Genomic DNA, 21,457 nt, shown 5'->3' on the forward strand with positions numbered 1-21,457 from the left:
GAGGATGTGGAGAAAGGGGATCCCTCCTACATTGTTGATGGGAATGCAAGTTGGTACAGCCACTCTGGAAAACTATATGGAGGTCCCTTAAAAAGTTAAAAATTGAGCTACCCTATGACCCAGCCGTTGCACTACTGGGTATTTACCCCAAAGATACAGACGTAGTGAAGAGAAGGGCCATATGCACCCCAATGTTCATAGCAGCATTGTCCACAATAGCCAAGGCGTGGAAGGAACCGAGATGTCCTTCAACAGATGACTGGATTAAAAAGTTGTGGTCCATACATACAACGGAATATTACTCAACTATCAGAAAGAACGATTTCTCAACATTTGCTGCAACATGGACGGCACTGGAGGAGATAATGCTAAGTGAAATAAGTCAAGCGGAGAAAGACAATTATCATATGATTTCTCTCATCTATGGAACATAAGAACTAGGAAGATCGGTAGGGGAAGAAAGGGATAAAGAAAGGGTGGGTAATCAGAAGGGGGAATGAAGCATGAGAGACTATGGACTATGAGAAACAAACTGAGGGCCTCAGAGGGGAGGGGGGTGGGGGAATGGGATAGACTGGTGATGGGTAGTAAGGAGGACACGTATTGCATGGTGCACTGGGTGTTATACGCAACTAATGAATCATTGAACTTTACATCGGAAACTGGGGATGTACTGTATGGTGACTAACATAATATAATAAAAAAACATTAAAATTTTAAAAAAAAGAATATGAATGCCCTCTGACCTCCTAATTCCACTTTTTTGGAAGCTACAGTTAAGAAAATTATCTGAAAAACTTTAAAAGCTCTACAGAGATGCTCATTAATGCCTTATCTTAATAATAAAATACTGAAAGTTGGCTTAAATGTTTAACAAGTAAAATATTTTGTATCTACTACCAATGAGTTTAAAATAACAGGAAAATAATGCTAAATGATTTTTCAGATTTTGGCTAAGTCCAGAACCATGATTTTTCTTGCTACTATTTTCTATATTACTCATACTTTCTATAATGAACATGTGTTGCTTTCAGAGTGGGAAATAACCTTATTTTTCTTTTTAAATACCACTTTTTTATCAAAAACAAAACCAAAACTTAATAGTATTTATCAAAAAAAAAAAAAAAAAGAAAGAAAATATTACCTCATGTCTTAGGGTTTCTTTGGGCAATACTTCTATCACGGACAGAAGAGTCTCCAGCCATGCGTTGCTCACACCTGATCGACACAGAAAAAACTCGCCAAATTAAATGTCTCACAAATTTAGTTTCAACTCAGCCATTAAGTTACAACAATATTTAATGATAAAATGGGATGTTTATTTTTATTACGATTTGAAAAAGTTGCTCTATTTTTTTTTTGCCTTAGCCAACATCTAGAAAACATTTACATCTTAAAAAATAATATGCGGGGATATTTTTCAGCCAAAATGTATATTTTTTTTGCTGTATAATATTATACACATAAAAATTGTAAAATCCACAAATTCTAAGAAGAAAGTATAGATCATAAGAAGAATTAGTGAGTCTTCACCGTACAAGGACACTGAACTTTGAGGGTTTTATAAGGAAAGAGCCATGGCTGTTTTTAGTCACACTAATGACCAGCATGGCCTCATTCGGTTATCCTCATCCGGCTAACAAGATCAGAAAACATCACGGCCACGTCCAACACACAATAATAGGTACAGAAGAAGCCTGCCAGGCTGCTGACCTGCGTCCCTGTGCTCCAGATGGAGCAGAATGACTTGGAGGAAGGAGTGGGTATAGGTATGAACTGACACCGATTCTTCCTGCAGAATGGTCAAGAACGACACCGCAGCTGTCAACTGCATTTCCACTCCCGCAACATGCAGGACTTCCTGCGTAATCAGAAAGAGTTTGCTATTACAGAGATGAGAGATCAGAAACTCTAAGTTCTAAAAATCTAGGGTCAGAGAAACCAAACATGGTCATAATCCACGAAATAACTCTATCTGACCTTTAAGGGTATGTACTTCCTCTGATTACTTTAAGAAAACTCTATTAATCTGCTCCTTATTGTTTAACTTATTACACCACAAAAAAGTTTAAATGTCTTAGGCATATTCAAAATAAAATAAGATTCCATTGCTTTGTTAAATGAAAATTATAAATATAAATAAACCTCTAAATAATAGAATAGGGATTTTTGATAGCTCTCAATTTCTATTCTTGCTATTGTATTGTAGTTTGCCATCATACCTAGAATAATAATGTCAAAGGTCAGACAATCACATGTGTTTTTGTTACTTGTATTTCTGCTTCAAAAAATAAACATAATGCATTTTACTATAAAAAAGGAATACACTTAAGATTATACAAATGTATTTTCCCCTTGAAACTCTTGACAAGTACATAAATGACCAGGCAGTAAACTGTTTTTAAAAGGAATTTTTTAAATATAAGAATGTTTCTAAAAATTAATTATATTCATAGCCATCTCCATTCACAATTTTAAAAAATTTAACATATATTCAAAGTTAAAAACTACATGATCTATTAGTTTTCAATACATCAAAAAGTAAAAAAAAAAATCTTTCATATAAACCTCATCAAAGATATTACCTCTACTACTCTAGGAGTGTGTGTGTGTGTGCGTGTGTGTGTGTGTGTGTGTGTGTGTGTGTGTGTGTATGTGTAACGTAAAGGTAGCTAAAAGAATTACTTTGCTTAATCAGTTATGTCGATTATGGGAATTACCCTTGAATGCCTATTTTATAACTAACATAATAAAGTTGGTAGAACAACATGGAACTTTCAGCCATAACACAGTTTCATATCTGTGACCTTAAGAAAATTAATCTCTCTGTATTATTTCCTAATCTATAAAATGTGAATAGTACCATCTTCTCAGAGATTTAAATCATTTAAGCAGAGCTTTAAAGATGTACCAATTTGTGCAAATGGGCATTTAAATAATGACCACTGGCCATCCACCAGTCTCCTCTACGAGGCTATCTAATAGGATTCTCATCTTGTCCGCACCTAAACTGATCTCTTCCCAAAACCTGCTCCTCCTCCAGTCTTCACCTTGGTAAACAGTGAACGACAGCCCTGCCCTTCTGGTTGCCAGTGCAGAAACTCTGGGGCCAGTCCTTAGCTCCTCTCGGTCCCTCACTCACCACTGATGGCCAACCAATCCTGATCCAATCTGACCACTTGCCATCTCCACCACTACCACCCTGATCCAAGCCACCATCACCTCCAGCCCGGATTATCCCAGTAACCTGTTAACTAGTCCCTAACTGCCCCTCTACTGTCTAGTCCCTGTACAGTAGCCAGAGAAATTCTTACCAAAAAAAAAAAAAAAAAAGTTGGATCATGGCACTTTTCAGCTCAACACTCTCCAGGGGCTTTCCATCACACTCAAAATAAAAGTCAGCCCTTGCAATGACTTCCCAGATCTGTTCCCACTTCCCACTTTTCCCAGATTTCCACTTAATTGGCTCCCTGATCTCTCCCAAGCCTCTATTCAAGTATCACCTTTCCAAGGACCTCCCCACTCCAGCTCTCACCATCTCCTTTATATTATAGGTGTATTATCTCCACTATCCAACATGCTCACGTGCTTATGGTCCATCTCCCACCCCTAAACACGAGCTTCACGACTGCAAGAGTTTCTGGCTGTTGTGCTCACAGCTGCACCCCACCTCCTAGCACACAGCAGGCACCCAGTAAGTAACTGCCAGATGACTGAGTATCTCTTACCCTTTGACCTAAACTTTCTGCTCTTGATGCTCTCTCCCTTCACATACATTTTCCACATCTCCTAAAAGGTGGCTTCAAGAGATTTGGAGGTGAGTCCTAAAGATTAGGGATTGGTAGAATTAGACACAAGCAAAGCAAAAAAGGATCCCATACAAATGCATTCTCAATCCTCTCTCTATCACATCAGTAAGGAGACATTCCTGCCATTCTCTCCACCAGCATCTCTGCAACCATGATGCACACCAAGTACTCAGACTTCTCAATTCGTATGGTGGGACCACGGCCAGTCATCATTCTGGGAGATAGCAAGTCATTTTATAGCAGAAGAAACAGACTCGGGGTTGTCCATGTTCTGCTGAAGGCCAGCGAGCTAGTGATTGGCAACTCTTAAGACTTAACCCTTGTCTGCCTGATGCCAAAGCTAAGTACTGAAATTCTTCCTCATGGATTCTACACTTCCAGTCGTCATTTAAGGCATGGCTTAAATCAACCCCAAGCCTTACATGCAGTAGTGTGGGAGATCTGGCAGTGGCTTTACTGTGGCAAATGTTTAAGCGGCATGGTTAATTCCCAGAAAACCTACTACACATTCAGACTTTTGTATCACACACACAAATGTTATTTCACAAGGTTTTTCAACCAATCGCCAATTACATATCTTAAGAGTTCTTGGCTGAAAGAAAAGGAGAAGGAATGATAGGCATAAAGCAAGGCAGCAACTGGTCTACGGAATCAGTCCTCCTGTATCTCCCTGTTTTACTGTTTCCAGAACAAACACCTGTTCCACACTAAGCATCTTGGATTTGGGAAACACTCTTAATTAAAAGATCTGATGTGGCCAGGATACATCACTTACAGGTTTCGGAACACACAGCTTTTATTTAGAAACAGAATGTATTTTGCAGGAAAAAATTGAACTATATTGTGTGGGCCAGTATACATTCCGGGTCACAGGAGTCTGCGGTTTTAAGTTCCAAGAGATGTAATTCTGCCCCCTCTGAAAGTCATTAGAGTCTTGGGTTTTGTATGTATGCAAACTTTATGCAAAAGAAGAACATGAGAAGCTCTCCAACTTCATATCTTCTTACTGCATTACTTAGTCTTGACTCCCGCAGCAACACCCCAACTATTCTGCATTTAATTTTCGAAAAATCCTCAAGTCTTATCAGGATTTGGCTTTTTCTCTTGTTGTGCTGACTTCAACATCTGGGACTGTCCACTGTTAAGAAACCAGCACAGACTAAGAGATTTTATCACTGCTAAAAATCAGTTGATTTCTAAACATATTTTTCTGAAATATAATACAATAAGAGTTTGACACTTACCAGTAAGTGTTCTCCTCCACAGAGTCACACCCTCTGGACAAACATAGTGAGATCCATACTCTCTGGGTAAATAAGTGTGCATCCTCATGGACCTTGGAAGACACTGAAAAGGAAATTCCTCTATTGCTTAAGTGCATGCCTTAATGCCAGTTATGCTCCTCTTACATACTATTGTATGGCTGGCATTCCAACCTAAATTCCTCAAAAATGAAATGAGACATTTGATAGATGAGTACATGGTATATCTCCAAATTTAAAAAACTATTCCCACTCAAGGAAGGAGAATGTCCTAGACACTTCTCTGTTTAAATTCATTCCATAGTTATTAGCATGAATAGTACAAGAGAGCGTTTTGTAAAATAGCTATAATACAGTCCTTGCCTAGAGGACTACTGCTCTGTCTCCAATAAACCCACATTGTATACATCAGGAAGATATTTCTCTTTACAATACACGACATAGAGAAACATTAGATAAATCACTAGAGTATTCCAAAAGAACAAATATTTTGGATTCACACATTTGGAAACTAAACTTACTGAATTAAACTGGTAAATATATTTACCACAAATGGTGCTTGGCTAAAGGTAAGGAGCCTTAACACTACAAAGTATCTTTGTATATTTTTAGAGAGAATATCATTGTTTGTTTTGAAATTAAATAATAGGAATCTAAATATGAAAACAATGAAGACTTGGGACATACAAAATATCTGGGGTTATGAGGGTCATAATTGTGAGAACTTTTAGTGACTAACAGTAATGGTAAACAGCTCTTTTCACTATGAAATGATAATATTTATATGACTTTAAAACTGAGTTAAATATGAATAATTGGAACATGCCAACTCAGATACCTTTAACAATTCACTATACCTCTTTTTATTTTCCCTGTAACTGGCTGCCATGCTCTTCACTAAAATAAAGGGAGAACTAGCTCAGAATCTGAGAGGGAAAATGGGAAAATAAAGTGGAGACATAATTTCACCCCCACTAAGAGGGATGTGTTTTACCCTTCTTTAAATCTGTGTTTCAGTGATTAGCAAGGTTCATGAGGAGGTACACATAACAATATCCCAAAGATCTCTTTCCATAAAGGAAATGCCAATGCCAACAGTAACTCTCATATCACTACTGTAGATGTGTGATCAAGTATCCCTTTCGTGCAAAATCATGACAACACCAAACAAAAAAATACATTTCATGGCAGTGGTTTTGAAACTGAACTCCTAATTGGGCTACTCTGCCAAGTCATTTTTACATATAATAAATTAGGATCATGTAATCTCACAATTTAGGCCTAGAATGTAAATACAGAGCTATATATGGGTCCCTGGGTGGCTCAATCAGCTAAGTGTCTGCCTTCAGCTCAGGTCATGATCCCAGGGTCCTGGGAGCGAGCCCCACATCAGGCTCCCTCCTCGGTGAGGAGTCTGCTTCTCCCACCCTCTGCTCCTCCCCCTGCTTGTTTGTTCTCTCTCTTTCCCTAATAAATAAATAAAATCTTAAAAAAAAAAAGAGCTATATAACACTGCAAAGAAAAGATGTGCTTATCAAAGAAATATCTATTTGCTGGATACAGTACTGTCAGTAACCATATCAAATGATCCATTGCAGCCATATTTAATTAGTCGAATATATTTTGATAAAAGTAAAAGCTGTTTTCTTGGAGGGGGGAAGCAGCACTGAAAAGTGGCAAATGTCTATAAGCAAGTGGAAGTAGGGCTTTCTTTCTTGTAGTCTATCCTAATCTAGCCCCTTCTAATCTTTCTCTTAAAGTAGCCCGATGAAGATCTAATTCTGATAGTATAACTATAACTTCATTCATAACTATTTATTAAGCATCACACAAGGTATTCTGGGAAATTGGATAAAAGTCAAATATTGTGCCCCTACCTTTGAGGGACTCCTCTTGCTTCTATATATTCAAACATTCAACAAATATTTAGTGACATTCAAGGCACTATGCCAGGTGCTGGAGACTTAGCAATGAGCAGGACTAGCATTGTACCTGTTAATACTGTAGTTAAAACTGTGGTAAGAGCTAAGGATGAGGGGCGCCTGGGTGGCACAGCAGTTAAGCGTCTGCCTTCGGCTCAGGGCGTGATCCTGGCGTTATGGGATCGAGCCCCACATCAGGCTCCTCCGCTATGAGCCTGCTTCTTCCTCTCCCACTCCCCCTGCTTGTGTTCCCTCTCTCGCTGGCTGTCTCTATCTCTGTCGAATAAATAAATAAAATCTTTAAAAAAAAAAAAAAAGCTAAGGATGAGAAGCACAGATGGTATAAGAACATCTAACAGGTGACCTGATTTCTGAGAGGGGATCACTGAGGAGTGACAACTGACTTGTAAGAAAAGAAAGAGATAATCAGACAAAAGTTGGGATAAAGAGAGGTAAGAAAGCAAGAAGAGTAAGAAAGCAAGCACTCCCGGCACTGAGAAGTAAAAAGGTGCATGGTAGATTCAGAAACTCAAAGATCAGTGTGCCTAGAACACAGAGTGAGAGGAGGGGCTGAGGCTAGTAAAGTAGAAAGAGCCCCAATTATGTAGGGCCTTAGCCTCAATTATGTAGGGCCTCTCTAGCATTCAGCAAATTATAGTCTTAAATGCTTTGAAATAGCATGCTGACTATTAAGATGAAAATGAGTCAGAAAGTAGTAAGATAGGGTGGAATGGGAGGGAGGTGGTGGGCAGGGATCACTTGCGAAACTATCACCCTCATCCAAGCAAACCGTCATAGTAGCTTGGACGAGGGTGGAGCTGGTGTGGTTGGAGAGAGGTGGATGGATTCAACAGAATATTGAAGACATAACATAAACAGGACTGCATAAGCGAGTAGTGAAAGAAGAGATGGTATCAAGGATGACTCCCAAAATTCCTCCTTGAAAACCAGGGGGATAACAGTGTTACACATTAGGACAGGGGACACTGGAGGAACCCCAGGTGGTGAGGGGAAATGGCAGGAGCTGAGTATTGGACTTGTTAACTCTGAGAGGCTTTTGAAGCATCCAAGTAGGGATTACAAAAAGAAAATTAGCACATACAGATCCGTTGCTCTGAAAGGTTGCTGTGAATAAGAGAATTTACATAGGATAGGTACAACTTATATAGATAATTATAAAGACTTGAGTGTAGATTAGATTGCATACACAGAAAACAGGCTGAAAGTGGAGATCTGCTACTGTAACATAATTTCACCCCCACAAAATAAGGGGACTGAAGAACTCAAAGTTTAAAGAAAGAGACCCAACACAAATGTTTTGGCGGGATATTTAACGTGTAAGATTATTCCTAACACGTCACTAGAAAACAATCGTTTTGTGTGGTATAAGGGTGATGGCAGGTCGTGGTGGAAAGGTATATGCAGGTATACAAACAGAAACATTTTGGGTTAATATCATTCCAAGATTAAACCAAAAGAATAAAATAAAAGGAAAGAGAACCTCGTAATGGCAGACTAGATCATTCTAATCAGCTCTCCTGATGACGATAATTAGTAAAAAACCGGACAAAACACAAAATTCATCTGCATAAAGGCATATGGAAACTAAAAAGGCTACCCATCCAAAACTAAAAAGTTACCCATCCTAGATTACTCATCACTGGAATAATTACCCACCCAAGATCTAAGAGACAATGGCATTCCAGAAAGGTAAGCATGTAATTTGGGGCCTGTTTTTCCTCTGCGGTCACTTGATAATCCTAGAAAAGGTTCCTGAGAGGCTAAGAGCTTAAGTGACTTTTTTGAGTCTTGTGGAGGCCCCAGTGGGACAGGCCCCCTGGGATAGGATAAGGATGATCCTGAAGCAGACTGGCATTTGAAGGACGAGTAGCTCAGCTTCAAACCATCCAATGCCGGACACTGGATTAACTGAGACTTTATTGTTAGTGCAGGTAAGTGGCTCTCAGAAGAAAACATATTCCTTTCTAGAGGAAGATATCACACTGAGGCTCAATCTATTTCTACAAACAATTTATCAAATACAAGATCAAACACACAATCAATAATATGCAGATACATGAAGAGATAAGATTATATGAATGAGAACCCGAAGCAGAAAACAGAAATACACCAAAAAGCACTCCGGTTATCTGACACATATGTGGTTCAAGGGGACGTGGCCGATTTTTAAAAGAGCTAATTAGAAATTCTAGACCAGAAAAGTATAATAATCAAATTCAGATCAGATGCAAATGAATTGGTAAACTGAACTATGGGTCAGGATAAATCACTTGGACTGAGTCACAAAGAGAAAAGAATGGACAAGAAGGTAAAAGACATAGAAGATACCATGAAAAGGTCTAATATTTGCAAAATTCGAGTCATAGAAGAACAGAGAGAGGATTAGGCAGAAGCATATTAGAAAAATGTCTGAAAAGATAATGGTCAGGGTTTTTAATGTAAATATTCTAATAAGTGTATAGATTTTTTGCATGTATCTAATGACTAATGAGACTGAGCCCTTTTCTTATGCATACTGGCCATCCGCAAATCTTCTTTGGTGAAGTATCTGTTCAAATTTTTTGCCCATTTTTTAAAATTAGGGTCCTCCCCCCCTTAATCTTGAGTTTGGAGAGTTGTGTATCCTGAACACATATCCTTTATCAGATATGTGATCCATGAGTATTTTCTCCCATTCTAGGTCTTCTCTTTTTATTCTCTTAACAGTGTCTTCTGAAGAGCAGAAGCTTAAAATTTTCATGAGGTCAAACGTATCAATTTTTTCTTCTATGGATCATGCTTATAGTGTCATATGTAAGAAACCTCTGACTGACCCAAGATCACAAAGATTTTGTTTTCTTCTAGAAGTTTTTACAATTTTAGTGTTTAACAGTTAGGTTTATGATCTATTTTGAATTAAATTTTTGTCCATGGTGTGAGGTATGGACTTTTTCCCCAATTAACCCAGTGTCGTTTCTTGAGAAGACTAGACTCTCTACACTGAGTCTTTGCACCTCTACTGAAATTCACTGGCAATGCATACATGGGATTTGTTCTTCCTCTGTATGTGTCCTACTGATTTAACTTTATATAATTATCACATACTCTTAATTGCTGTAGGTGTATAATATGCCTCAAAATCAGGCAGCAAAAGTCCTCCAACTTTGCTTCTCTTTTTCAAAGTTGTTTTGGCTATTTTTGGTCCTGTGTATTTTCACGTGCATCTTAGAATTAGCTTGTCATTTCCTACCAAAAACAAATAAATAAAACAAAAACCTAACCTGCTGGAATTTTTATTATTTTACATTAAATATATAGATTGATATGAGAAGAACTGACATTTTAACAATATGGAGTCTTCTGATCCATGAACATGGTGTTTCCATTCACTTAGTTCTTACATTATTTCTCTCAGCAATGTTCTACAGTTTTCGGTATACAGTTTTTACATATCATTTATCACACTGATCCCCAGGTATTACATACTTTAATGCTACTGTGATAGTTTAAGAAAAACTTCAATGTCCAGTTGTTTGCTGCTAGTGTAGAAATACAATTGATTTGTATATTGATCTTGTATCCTCCAAACTTACTATACTCATTTAGTTCTACTATTTTTCTTTCGTAGATTCCATCATAGATAATGATGTTATTATTTAAAAAAAAAAAAAGACCATAATTACTTCTTTCTCTGCAATGTGAGTGCCTTTCATTAAATTTGTTGCCATACTACATTGCCCAAAATGTCCAGTATAACATTGAACAAGGTGGTAAGAGTGGACACTCTTGGCTTATTCCTGATCTTAGGGGAAAGCATTCAGTCTTTCACCTTTAAGTATAATGTTACCTATACATTTTTCAGAGAAAGCTTCTCTCTATCCCTAGTTTGCTGAGTTTTGTTTCATTTTGTTTTGTTTTTCAGGAATGAGGGTTAGATTTTTATCAATGCTTTTCCTAAATCTACTGAAAGGATTGAATGGTGGTGTATTTTTTTATTTTTTCCTTTTTTTAGTTTGTTGATATAACTCACACCGATTCATTTTTGAATTTTGAACCAACTCTAAATTCCTGAGATAAATCCCAACTGGTCATGATGTATTATCCTTTTATTATGTTGCTGAATTTTATTTGCTGTTTTTCAGATGTTTGCATGTAAGCTCATGAGGGTTATGCATCTATAGTTTTTTGGTCTTGTAATGTCTATGTCTCATTTGGGTATCAGGGTAATGTTGGCCTCATAGGATGACTTATTCTTACTTCCTCTATTTCCTGAAGACTTTGTGCAGAACTGTTACTTCATTTACATTTACCCAAATTTTTACCATTTCTGGTGCTCTTTATTTCTTCAGGTAAATTCAACGTCCATCTCTTATCACATTACTTTTGCCTAAAAAACTTCCCTTAGCATTTCTTGTAGAATAAGTCTGGTACAAAAATCCTTTTGATTTCTATTTGCCTAAAGAAAATAGCATTTTGCTTTCATTCTTGAAAGATATTTTCACTGGATGCAGATTTCTTGCTGACATTTTTTTCTTGCTTTTAGTACTTCTAACATTCCACGGTCCTCTAATCTGCATTATTTCTGACCAGAAGTCTGCTTTACTCTCACCTTTATTCCTGTGTTTGTAATGTTTCTTTCATCTCTGGCTGCTCCCAAGATTGTTTCTTGCTTTATTATTTTTAATATATTCAGCAGTATGATCATGATGTGCCTAGGGGTGCATGTGTTTGTGTGTTTATTGTTGTTCATTAACTTCAGAAAAGTCTTGGCCATCATTTCTTCAAATAGTTCTTCTTCCCTGTTCTCTCTTTTCTCATTCTGAGACTCCAACTGCACATATATTAGATCACTTGACATTGTCTCAAAGCCATTTGATGCTCTCTCCTATTTTTTCACTGTTTTACCTTTGTGTTTCAGTTTGGATACTTTCTACCTACAAGTTCACCGATTCTTTCCCCATCTGTGTCCAAACTGCTGATAAGCCCATTGAAGGAAGGCTTCATCTCTGATGTCATCCTTTTTATTTCTAGCATTTTCAGCTGATCACTTTATAGCTTCCATTTCTCTGCTGAAATTCCCTCTATGTCCATGAAGATCAGTCTGAGGAAATGGGCCGTGTTGTGTTCCCGTCCCCAGGCAGCAGCAAACCTGCATCAGCAAGGGAGAGTCTCTCCAGTCTCCTGTCCTGCAAGGCAAGGAGGCTTGTGGAAAACAGCCTCCTAGTGGGTGCAAAGTTCCCTTGTGTCTGGAGCTCCAAGTTATTCTAAACTGATAAGCTAGCCCACAATCAACCTTTAAAAACTTGTCACAATTTTGGCTGATTGTTTTCTAACAACCTTATGTGGTGGCCAGTTCTTCCTCCTATATTCCATCAAAAGTCAGTGTCCCTGTACCCCATCTTTCCTCAGAGGGGCTGTCGCTCTTCTGAATTCAGCTTTCTTGGTTGCCAATCCATATGGTGATGACTATATGGATTCTGTGACTAACCTACTGTTGTTAGAACAGGAGTAATGTTTTCTTGCACATTTCAACATCCTAAGTAGAAGTGGAACTGACTGCTTTGTTTTTGAGCCCTGAATAGTCCTTCCTCCTTTATAAGCTTAACTAAACATTTAAAAGAATGCTTGCTGTACTTTATCTAGAACTTCCAGATGTTCTAATTTGAGAAACTTCTAGGATATTTGGTTTGCCACTGCCAAAAGGTTAGTTAATCCATAAAGTTTTAATCAAACATTACATATCTGTATTACAGTATAGTATGTAAATATTTTCTAGGTTTTATACCTTTCCAAGGATTGTGAATAAAAATATGTACAAATGACCCTAAATATCACTCAAATGCCTTAAATCAGAAGCAATATTCAAGTAGTAACAGTGGTCCCACTATCACAGAAATAAAGGATTTCTTAATTAAGAATTTTAAAAGTTCTAGTTTATTTTTATGGTAATCAAGGTAAAAATAGCAAATGAATGACTAAGAAACTCATGTGAGAACACCAGTCTCCAACAGAATTTACTGAAAGGCAATATTTTTAGGTTTATTAGGAATATTAGCTAATACAACATTTTTATATGCTCAGAAAAACTATATACTCAGTAAATGCTTCCACTGAATATAATTACTGTGAAATAATTAATGATGTTAATCTATTTTATCCTTAAGCACAAATAGATAAAAAGACACAACATAAACATTATTCTCAAAATGTGTGTGGGTCAACGTACTTTTATTTTTGAACTATAAACCGCAGAAGAAAGAGTAATTTGTATCGTCTGCTCATGTTCCCTAATTCCTTTGGTTAATACTCCCTCTCTCTTTTTTCTTTTTTTTTAAGTGAACTAAAAAAAATGTTATGTAATTTTATGCTTCCTAGCCCACAAAACCTCCTAGTAAGGTCAATTCTAACCCCGATGGTTGTTTCCCATTAGCTTACATTTTAGGCATTATTTCATTCTCTTCCTTTACATTAGAGTGTCCCTAAATGCTTAGCCTGTCAACGCACTACCACGCTGTGCACTTTTTAGGACCTGTAGGGTGTCTGGAACACCATGTTCTGTTTATTATGTACAAATGTGTTGCTTTCACAAAATCCTTTTGCTTTTCTCAGGACGTAACTTTTAACTTATCCCAGAAAACATCACCTACAGTGAGGAAGACAAGTACTTTTACTTTTGAGCTTTTAGTAAATCAAAGAAAAAAGCAATTTGTATCACCTGTTTATGCTCTTTCTTTTAGTTAAGACTATTTCTCTTTTTCTTGGTGACCTGCACAAAATCAGTTATGTAATTTCATGCTTCCTAGAAAGCTCCCAACAAAATATTCAGTCAAACACTGAATTTTTTAAGCCTGGATCTTCTCAACCGTGAAATGAGAATAAATACATTCTGTAGAGTTGTGATGAGATGTTTAAAAGGGTGTGATAAAGCAGTGAGCACAGTACCTGGCCCACAGAAAGTGTTCCTTACGTTATGTATGATTGGTTAACCACACATCTGTACCACTTGAAATAAGACTTTAAAACTAAGTAAAGCTAAGCTTTTTATTCACATATATCTATACATACACAGTAAAGGTTTTCTTTAAAAATCTGAAAATGAAATCTTTTTTTAAAAAAATTCCACCTATATTCAGTAGATATAAAATACTCGAATAATCACATTGGCAGAAACTTATAATATTTTTCTATTATTTCCATTAATGAAAATAATGCCATGTAAAATTAATAAAAGTAAAACGAATGAAGTTTTTCAGAATCAGACTGGTAGACCACATCTGCTCATCTCAAATGACTAAACTGCATATTGACTGATTATGTCTCTTTTATTCTTTCCTTATTACGCATCTTTCTCCCACTCCCCAGAAAAGGTGTCTCTAGGACCATAAGTCAGCATCATATCACTCCACTGATATTCTGTTTTTACTTCTCATCCAGGAATGTCATCAGTGGATCAGGCCAATGTGTCATTGGTCTTTTAGGCAGACGCTTACGGTCTCAAAATACTAAGTTCAATCAATGCCCATTTTTAAATCATGGCTGAGTGCCTATTATTTGCCAAGCACTGTTCTAGGTTCTGGGGATACTGTGATCAATCCAACCATCAGAGATTCCACTCTTAAGGCAGAAAGAGAAAAGAATGGTAAGGGATGAGTTCAGAAAACTAAACAAGGTCCCTTAAGGGCATGGTAAGGAGTTTTATTCTATCTGAAACGGAAAGTTACTTTTATTAGTTTCTTGTGGCTGTAATAAATTACAATAAACTGAGTGGCTTAAAACAACAGAAATGTAGTCTCTCGGGGCGCCTGGTTGGCTCAGTCATTAAGCCTCTGCCTTCGGCTCAGGGCGTGATCCCGGAGCCCTGGGATCGAGCCCCACATCAGGCTCATCCGCTGGGAGCCTGCTTCTTCCTCTCCCACTCCCCCTGCTTGTGTTCCCTCTCTCGCTGGCTGTCTCTCTGTCAAATAAATAAATACAATCTTTGAAAAAAAAAAAGAAAAAGAAATGTAGTCTCTCACAGTTCTGAAGGCCATAAGTCCTAAACCAGCATTAATTATCCAAGACCAAAATGCTGGCAAGGCCACGCTCCTTCTGGAGGCACTAGGGTAGAATCCGTTCCTTGCTCTTGCAGCTTCTAGTGGTTGCTGGTATTCTTTGTCTTGTGGCCACATCACTCCAGTCTCTGCCTCCTTCTTCACATGGCCTTCTCCTCCTCTATGCCTGGGTCAAATCTACTTCTGCTTTCCTCTTGTAAGGATACATGTGATGACATTTAGGACCTACCCAGACAATCCAGGATAATCTTCCTCTCTCCAGACCCTTACCTACGTCTGCAACAACTCTTTTTCTAAATAAGGGAACATGTATAGGTCCCAAGGATCAGGACCTGATCTCTTTGGGAAGCTGTATCTTGCCTGCCACGCCACTTGAGTAATTTTCATGCAAGAAGATATTACCAATGCTTTTAAAAGATCTCTCTGAAGAAAAAAAAAAAGAGATAACTATCATGATGATGGAGGTATTAATTAACTTGATTCTGGTACTCATTTCACAATGTATAAATATATTATATCATTATGTTGTACACTTTATACACAATTTTTTTTTGTCAAAAAAACTGTAGACCGTTCCTTAATAAATAAAAGATCTCTCTGGCTGAGTGGGCTCTAGGGGGCAAAGGAGAAACGACAGGTCCAGCAAGGAGGCTGTTGTGTAACCAGAGAGAGATGGCTAAGGCTGGAGAAGTAAAATGATACATTATGTATCTGCTGCAGTCATGATCAGCTAATGAGGAGGCTGCAAAATAGCTAAGAGGGAGGACACAGGAGCCAGACTTCCTTTTCAAACCCAATTATGCCACTTGCTAGCTCTGTGACCTTTGGCAAGTTATTCAACTAAATTGTTTCTTCCTCTATCCAGGGACCCTTATAGAACTGCCGTGAGCCTTCAAAAAATAAAAATGCACAAAGCGTTTCACAGTGCCTGACACATAGTAAGACCTCAACAAATGTTAGGTATATTTATTTTCATCTATTCCGACGCTGTACATTTTCTAATATATCATTTTATGTCACTGATGTGAGGTTCCCAAAATAAGTGGAAACACAATAGAATTCAATAACTCAACAGGCAGAGACATTTTTCACAATTAATTATAAAAGGAGTCACTAATGTTACATGGTGTAATTATATTACTACCACTTCAAATTTTATAAAGGACCATTGTATATTAGAAATTTATCTTGACAGTCAAAGTCTTTCACTTCTAGCTAACTAGAAGTTCAAGTCAAATATTGAAATCTAACATCTAAGATCCCAATTTATTATATTGTGGAAAAGAATTCAAACTTAATCAATAAAGCCCACAGGAAAAAAATTATTTCTTTTTCAAAAGATACCCTAAGATGAAGTCATAGAACATGAATATATTTTAACAACTATATTTAAAAGTGTCTCCAATCTAGGAAATTTAAGTTGGAGGTCAAAATATTTCCTTTCTAGACTCTTATTTAAACTTAACCTTGAGATGAATGACCTGATAGCATTATCATTCATTGTACACTTCGGATAAAATTTACAAGTGAATTGTAGAAATACTATGGATTAGCTCAATTCTAATCCTGACTCTGTTTCCGACGTTTTTAATCTTGAATTCCTTCATCTCTAAGACAGTGAAAATGGCAACCCATTTTAAAAGCCATTGTTCAGTGAATATATTATTGTAAAGATGAAATGCAAATGTGATACAACAACAACAAAAAAATAAAAATATCACTGGTGAAACTTTATACTGCATAAGGCCAGGAAGAGCTTCCTGATCACCGTGTCTGATGCTCTTTAAGGTGAAGATAAGCTAAAGGGCGAGCTCTAAAAGCTGCTTATCCTACTCTTGTGAATGTGCTAATAATCTCAGGAATGATTAGTTTCTTACACACAGAATATTTATTGTTCATATCTTTAAACTCTCCAGAAGTAAACCACCCACAGAAGATTAGTACGTACGCAAACTATTGCTCCCCGTGGATTTAATAAACCACCAACCAAGACACTCAAAACCAGCAGAACCAAACATGCTCAAGCCAGAAACCTGGAAGACAGCTCTCACTTCCCACATCCAATTCATAGGAGTTCTTCATTTCGCCTCGGTAACTGTATCTCTCATCCAGCCACTACTCCCCTGTGTCCCAGCTGGCTGGCCTAACCCAAGCCACCTTCACATATCACAAGGACAAGGGCTGTACTTTCCTAATTGTCCCGCTCCAAGGCACTCGCCACACTATTATCAAAATGATCATTGTAAAAGGTAAATGGGATAAGCCACTGCTCTGCTCAACGGCTTTCCACTGTCCTAAGACAGAACCCCTCTTGCGTGCTCTGTCACTGCCCATCTCTCTAACCTCTTTTCCAGTCACACTCCACCCCTGCCTGCTGCATTCCAACCACACATGCCTCATCCAGTTCAATCAGCTCTTTCATCTAAGAGAGCTCTCTGCTACTTCCTCTGCCTGGACCACTCACTCCTGACTCTTCAAATGGCTGCTTCCCCCCATGCCTTTGGTTTTCAGCTCCTCAAAGAGGCTTTTCCTTGACCTCCCAAGGCACAGCAGGTAAGCCTGCCCCTCTATCCTGTTCTTCAAGTCACTTGTTTCATGTCTGTTTCCCCTACTCTGGACTGGACCCTCTTTGAGGGCAAGTTCTCTGTTTTGTTCACCTCTATCTTCTCACTGCTTACAACAGCGCCTGGCTCAGTCAACATTCAGGAATGAATGGGAATGCCATCACGACTAAATGCTCACTTTGGAATATAAGATTGGTTTTTTTATATGTATAAAATCAACTAAGGAATTATGGCCATAGCAAAAGAGAACAGAGTGGCTATGTGTGATTTTTGTCACAGTTTTACCACTTGAATGTAACCATTCACAGAAGCAAGGCAGAACTGGGGGTGCTAACTATGAGTACCAATAAATCTTCATAATATCTGAACACGGTGATTGAAAAATGATTTGCATATAATATAGGTTTTATCATTTGAAATGGAGTTGCTTAAATGTTTAGCTGCCTGCATTATATTTTAAACCCTCTATAAAAGTCATTATTATTACCCCCATAAAGTCTTTCCAATATACTTAATTCTTCACTATTTTTACACAAAGTCAGAATCACACAATTAAATACTCTCCGATGATTGTTCTTTAATTGTTTCCCATAGTCTCTAGGCCATCCTGACATAGAATCTAATCTGGAACGGTCTTCTACCCTTTTGGTATCTTTTTTAGGACAAGACAGGATAAATTAGAGTCCCAAATAAATAGGTGTTTGTTGATGAATGAAATCTTTCAACACTAAATAAAGGCTTTCTTAGTACATATTCATTAGTAGACATTTTCTTTATATCCATTTATTCAGTTAACCTTCTATATTATGGATTAACTTTAATTACCTTAAAAGCTTATTAAAATCTTATCTTCCATAACTCAGTTATATAGTTTTAGCAAATACATTTGATTCTTTGTATAAATATGCTGTACGTATGAGTGTATAATATTCTTTATACATGCCCATAAAATTAAGATTTTTCAGGAGTTATTACTTAATTGATTTTATTGTGAACTCATTAACAAAAGGATTTTTTCAAAATAATTTTGTAACCTCTAAAGGCCATTATTCTCCACACTTCATCTTTTATTCACGCTTTAAGAAAGTGTGGATGCTCATTAGGCTGTCCGTGAACCAGATTCTGCCTGCTCGACACAGCACGTATAGCATGCTTGGTATTTTTAGCTCTAAATCGAATTCACTTACCTACAATAACTCCTTAGTCAAGGGGACCTAACCACTTGTTCCCTTCTGCTATCATTTAACTGGCATTTCCAGGTGTCGTGCCAAGAAGCTTAGGTCAGTTACTATCACTGAAATTGAATGTGATAGTGGAGACTTCATTCCATTGAAAATACAGCATGATTCCGGGAAAAATAGCTATGAAAAACTTTCGAATCACATGCAAAGCCAAAATAAACATTTTCTCAATTCACTATTATAACCAGTAAAAAGAAATTCATAATGCCTGCACAGAAATGTGGGCATCCTGGAAAAATACCATGCTATACCCTTGACCTAAATCATAGTGACAGAACCATGACGCATATGCCTAAAAATGAAACTCAAGAGCACATTAATAATTATAGTATTTTAAACACATATAAAGTAATAAAAAATTATGAACAAGCTATAACCAACCAGAAAGCCAAAGCAAAGTATACAAAACTCACTATCAGCAAACATAGTCCCCATTAGTATGTACCCTCCCTGACCCTAAATAGTAAGTAAGTTCCCTGAGGACCCACAGGCTTTTGTCCGTTTTGCTCATTCAAGTTCTTACAAATAAGAACAACACTTTGCACACAGCCACAGATAAATAACAAATACTATGTATCAAATATTTAATATTCTATATTAATAATCAGTCAATATTAAATAGCGAAATAAAAGAATGTTCTCATAAATCAAAGATCTTTGTTTAAAGCAGGAAAACTAATTCCAAAGGAATCCAGGTAGAAATAAGTAAATATCAAACTAAAACTGTGATGGCTACAATTCAATCTTTATTTGGTGATTCTTTAGAAGTCTCCAGAAGGTGATTATTAGGAATATTAATTAAATTTTATTATCAGTGTTATAGAAGTATCATTAATATAAATTTAAGTCAACAGAATACCAAATAAGATAGCTATGATTTCGTAAGACTAATGAAGATTTTTTTTTTTGAGCTACTGAAAAGCTAACTTTATTAAGTAAAATGTCTTGGGCCACCTGGGCGGTGCAGCCGACGAAGTGTCCAACTCGTGGTTTAGGCTCAGGTCGTGATCTCAGGGTCGTCTGATCGAGCCCCGCGTAGGGCTCCACACTTGGCAAGAAGTCTGCTCAAGACTCTCTCTCCTTCTCCTTCTGCCCCTCCTCTCTCCTCCCTCCCCCCATGCGTGCACGAGCTCTCTCTCTAAAATACATCTTTTTTTAAAAAATAAATAAATAAAATGTCTCTACTGAGAAAATAACTAAAGAAACAACTACAAATTAAATTCTGGATTTTCCCATTTTCATCAGCTAATTTTCCTAAATATTTCCATTATAATTCAAAATGTGTACCGTAATACTTCCTCCACTCCACAATTACGTACAAAAGATCAGTCATCCAAAACTCTGAAATCTCCTCCTAATAATGACAATGTGCTACTGGAAAAATGGTAAATTCGAATCTTATTTTGTACCAACTTACTCTAACTTTCGGCAAGACTCTCCGAAGTGTCTCAGCAGGATTCTGTCGCATCAAAAATGGAAGATTTGCAATCACACTTGTTCCTTGGATATCTTGGCCAGCACTTACAAAGAAAACACAAATTTAGAATTTGTCATTACAAGCTGAGTGCCTAGTTTACAACTATAAAAAGCAGGGATTAATCTGCTTTTAATGATAAATGCTCAGACATCTGACAAAGTTTTAAACTTTACACATCATTTAGATATAAAAATAAAACCAGACTGAAATTTCATTAAGTAAATCTTATAACAAATGCAGGAAGATATTAACTATGCTTACACTAAAATAAGATTCTCTATATACATGTCTTATGTCTGAAAGTCTCAAGGCAATTTTTAAATACTTCTTTTAAAACTCTACCTCATTTTTTTTCCTGTGATCTGCCAGTTTCCTGTACTTTAAAAAAAATATAGATGTTGTAAAATTTCACTATGGTAAAATATTAATAACCATAACAACAGCAGGGACAGCAACAAAATCAAGTACCACAGAATCATACAACTTTCTTCTGGTATAATGAAACCACTGTTGTACTAGCTGGACTCTCAAAGTTGCTAGAAACTTCTTTAAGATATACTCAAAGGTCGGGGAGGTATATTTACAAGGTACCTTTTTGATATAACATTCATTAGGTCAGTAAGACTTACAATAATCTCAGTGACACTCTAGAGGCCTAACTACCTTGTAATAGGTGTTCAGATTCTTCTCAAAAACTATTGCCACACAGAAAAGTCTTTATTTGAAAGCAGTAGATAAGCAACATGGGCACATACTTGAAACATATATTAAAAAGATGCTAGTCAATGTGGTACCACCTCAGATGGAAATTCTACTTTTTCTTAACTGATACCAATTTAACTGTTAATTGCCGACACAATACTATTTATTTTAATTAAAATTATTTTTATCACTTCAAATAAAACTTTTGTGATTATCTGTACATAAGATCTTAACATGGTTTCTTAAAGAATTTCTTAAGGTATTGCATTTATTGGCTGCAGAGTTTAATAAGTTCTATTAATAAGAAGCATATCCTGATTCTAAATGGAGCTGCCCCATTGTGAAGAAAGGCTTTTCCCCTGTTGCAATATGGCAGTGAAATATAGGTCAGTACAATCATTTCACATCCTTGACACTCTCAATGGGAAT

General features: G+C 37.0%; 1 protein-coding gene across 3 annotated transcripts in view; it reads right to left on the reverse strand.

Annotated features, from left to right (window-relative positions):
- The window catches only part of PPP4R4 (protein phosphatase 4 regulatory subunit 4), a 102,133-nt gene that overhangs the window by 47,776 nt on the left and 32,900 nt on the right, over positions 1-21,457 (reverse strand). For 2 of the 3 annotated variants that reach the window (XM_026515376.4, XM_057318510.1), the window contains 3 exons: positions 20,267-20,369; positions 1,714-1,861; positions 1,145-1,218 (listed from right to left, as the gene is read on the reverse strand). In XM_026515376.4, the coding sequence (XP_026371161.2) occupies positions 1,145-1,218; positions 1,714-1,861; positions 20,267-20,369 (325 nt within the window). Of the gene's footprint in view, positions 1-1,144; positions 1,219-1,713; positions 1,862-5,053; positions 5,140-20,266; positions 20,370-21,457 lie in introns of those variants that run through there. The other variant, XM_057318512.1, reaches the window with a different exon arrangement.

The sequence above is a fragment of the Ursus arctos genome, unplaced genomic scaffold (genome assembly GCF_023065955.2).
Source record: "Ursus arctos isolate Adak ecotype North America unplaced genomic scaffold, UrsArc2.0 scaffold_25, whole genome shotgun sequence".
Classification (NCBI taxonomy): domain Eukaryota; kingdom Metazoa; phylum Chordata; class Mammalia; order Carnivora; family Ursidae; genus Ursus; species Ursus arctos.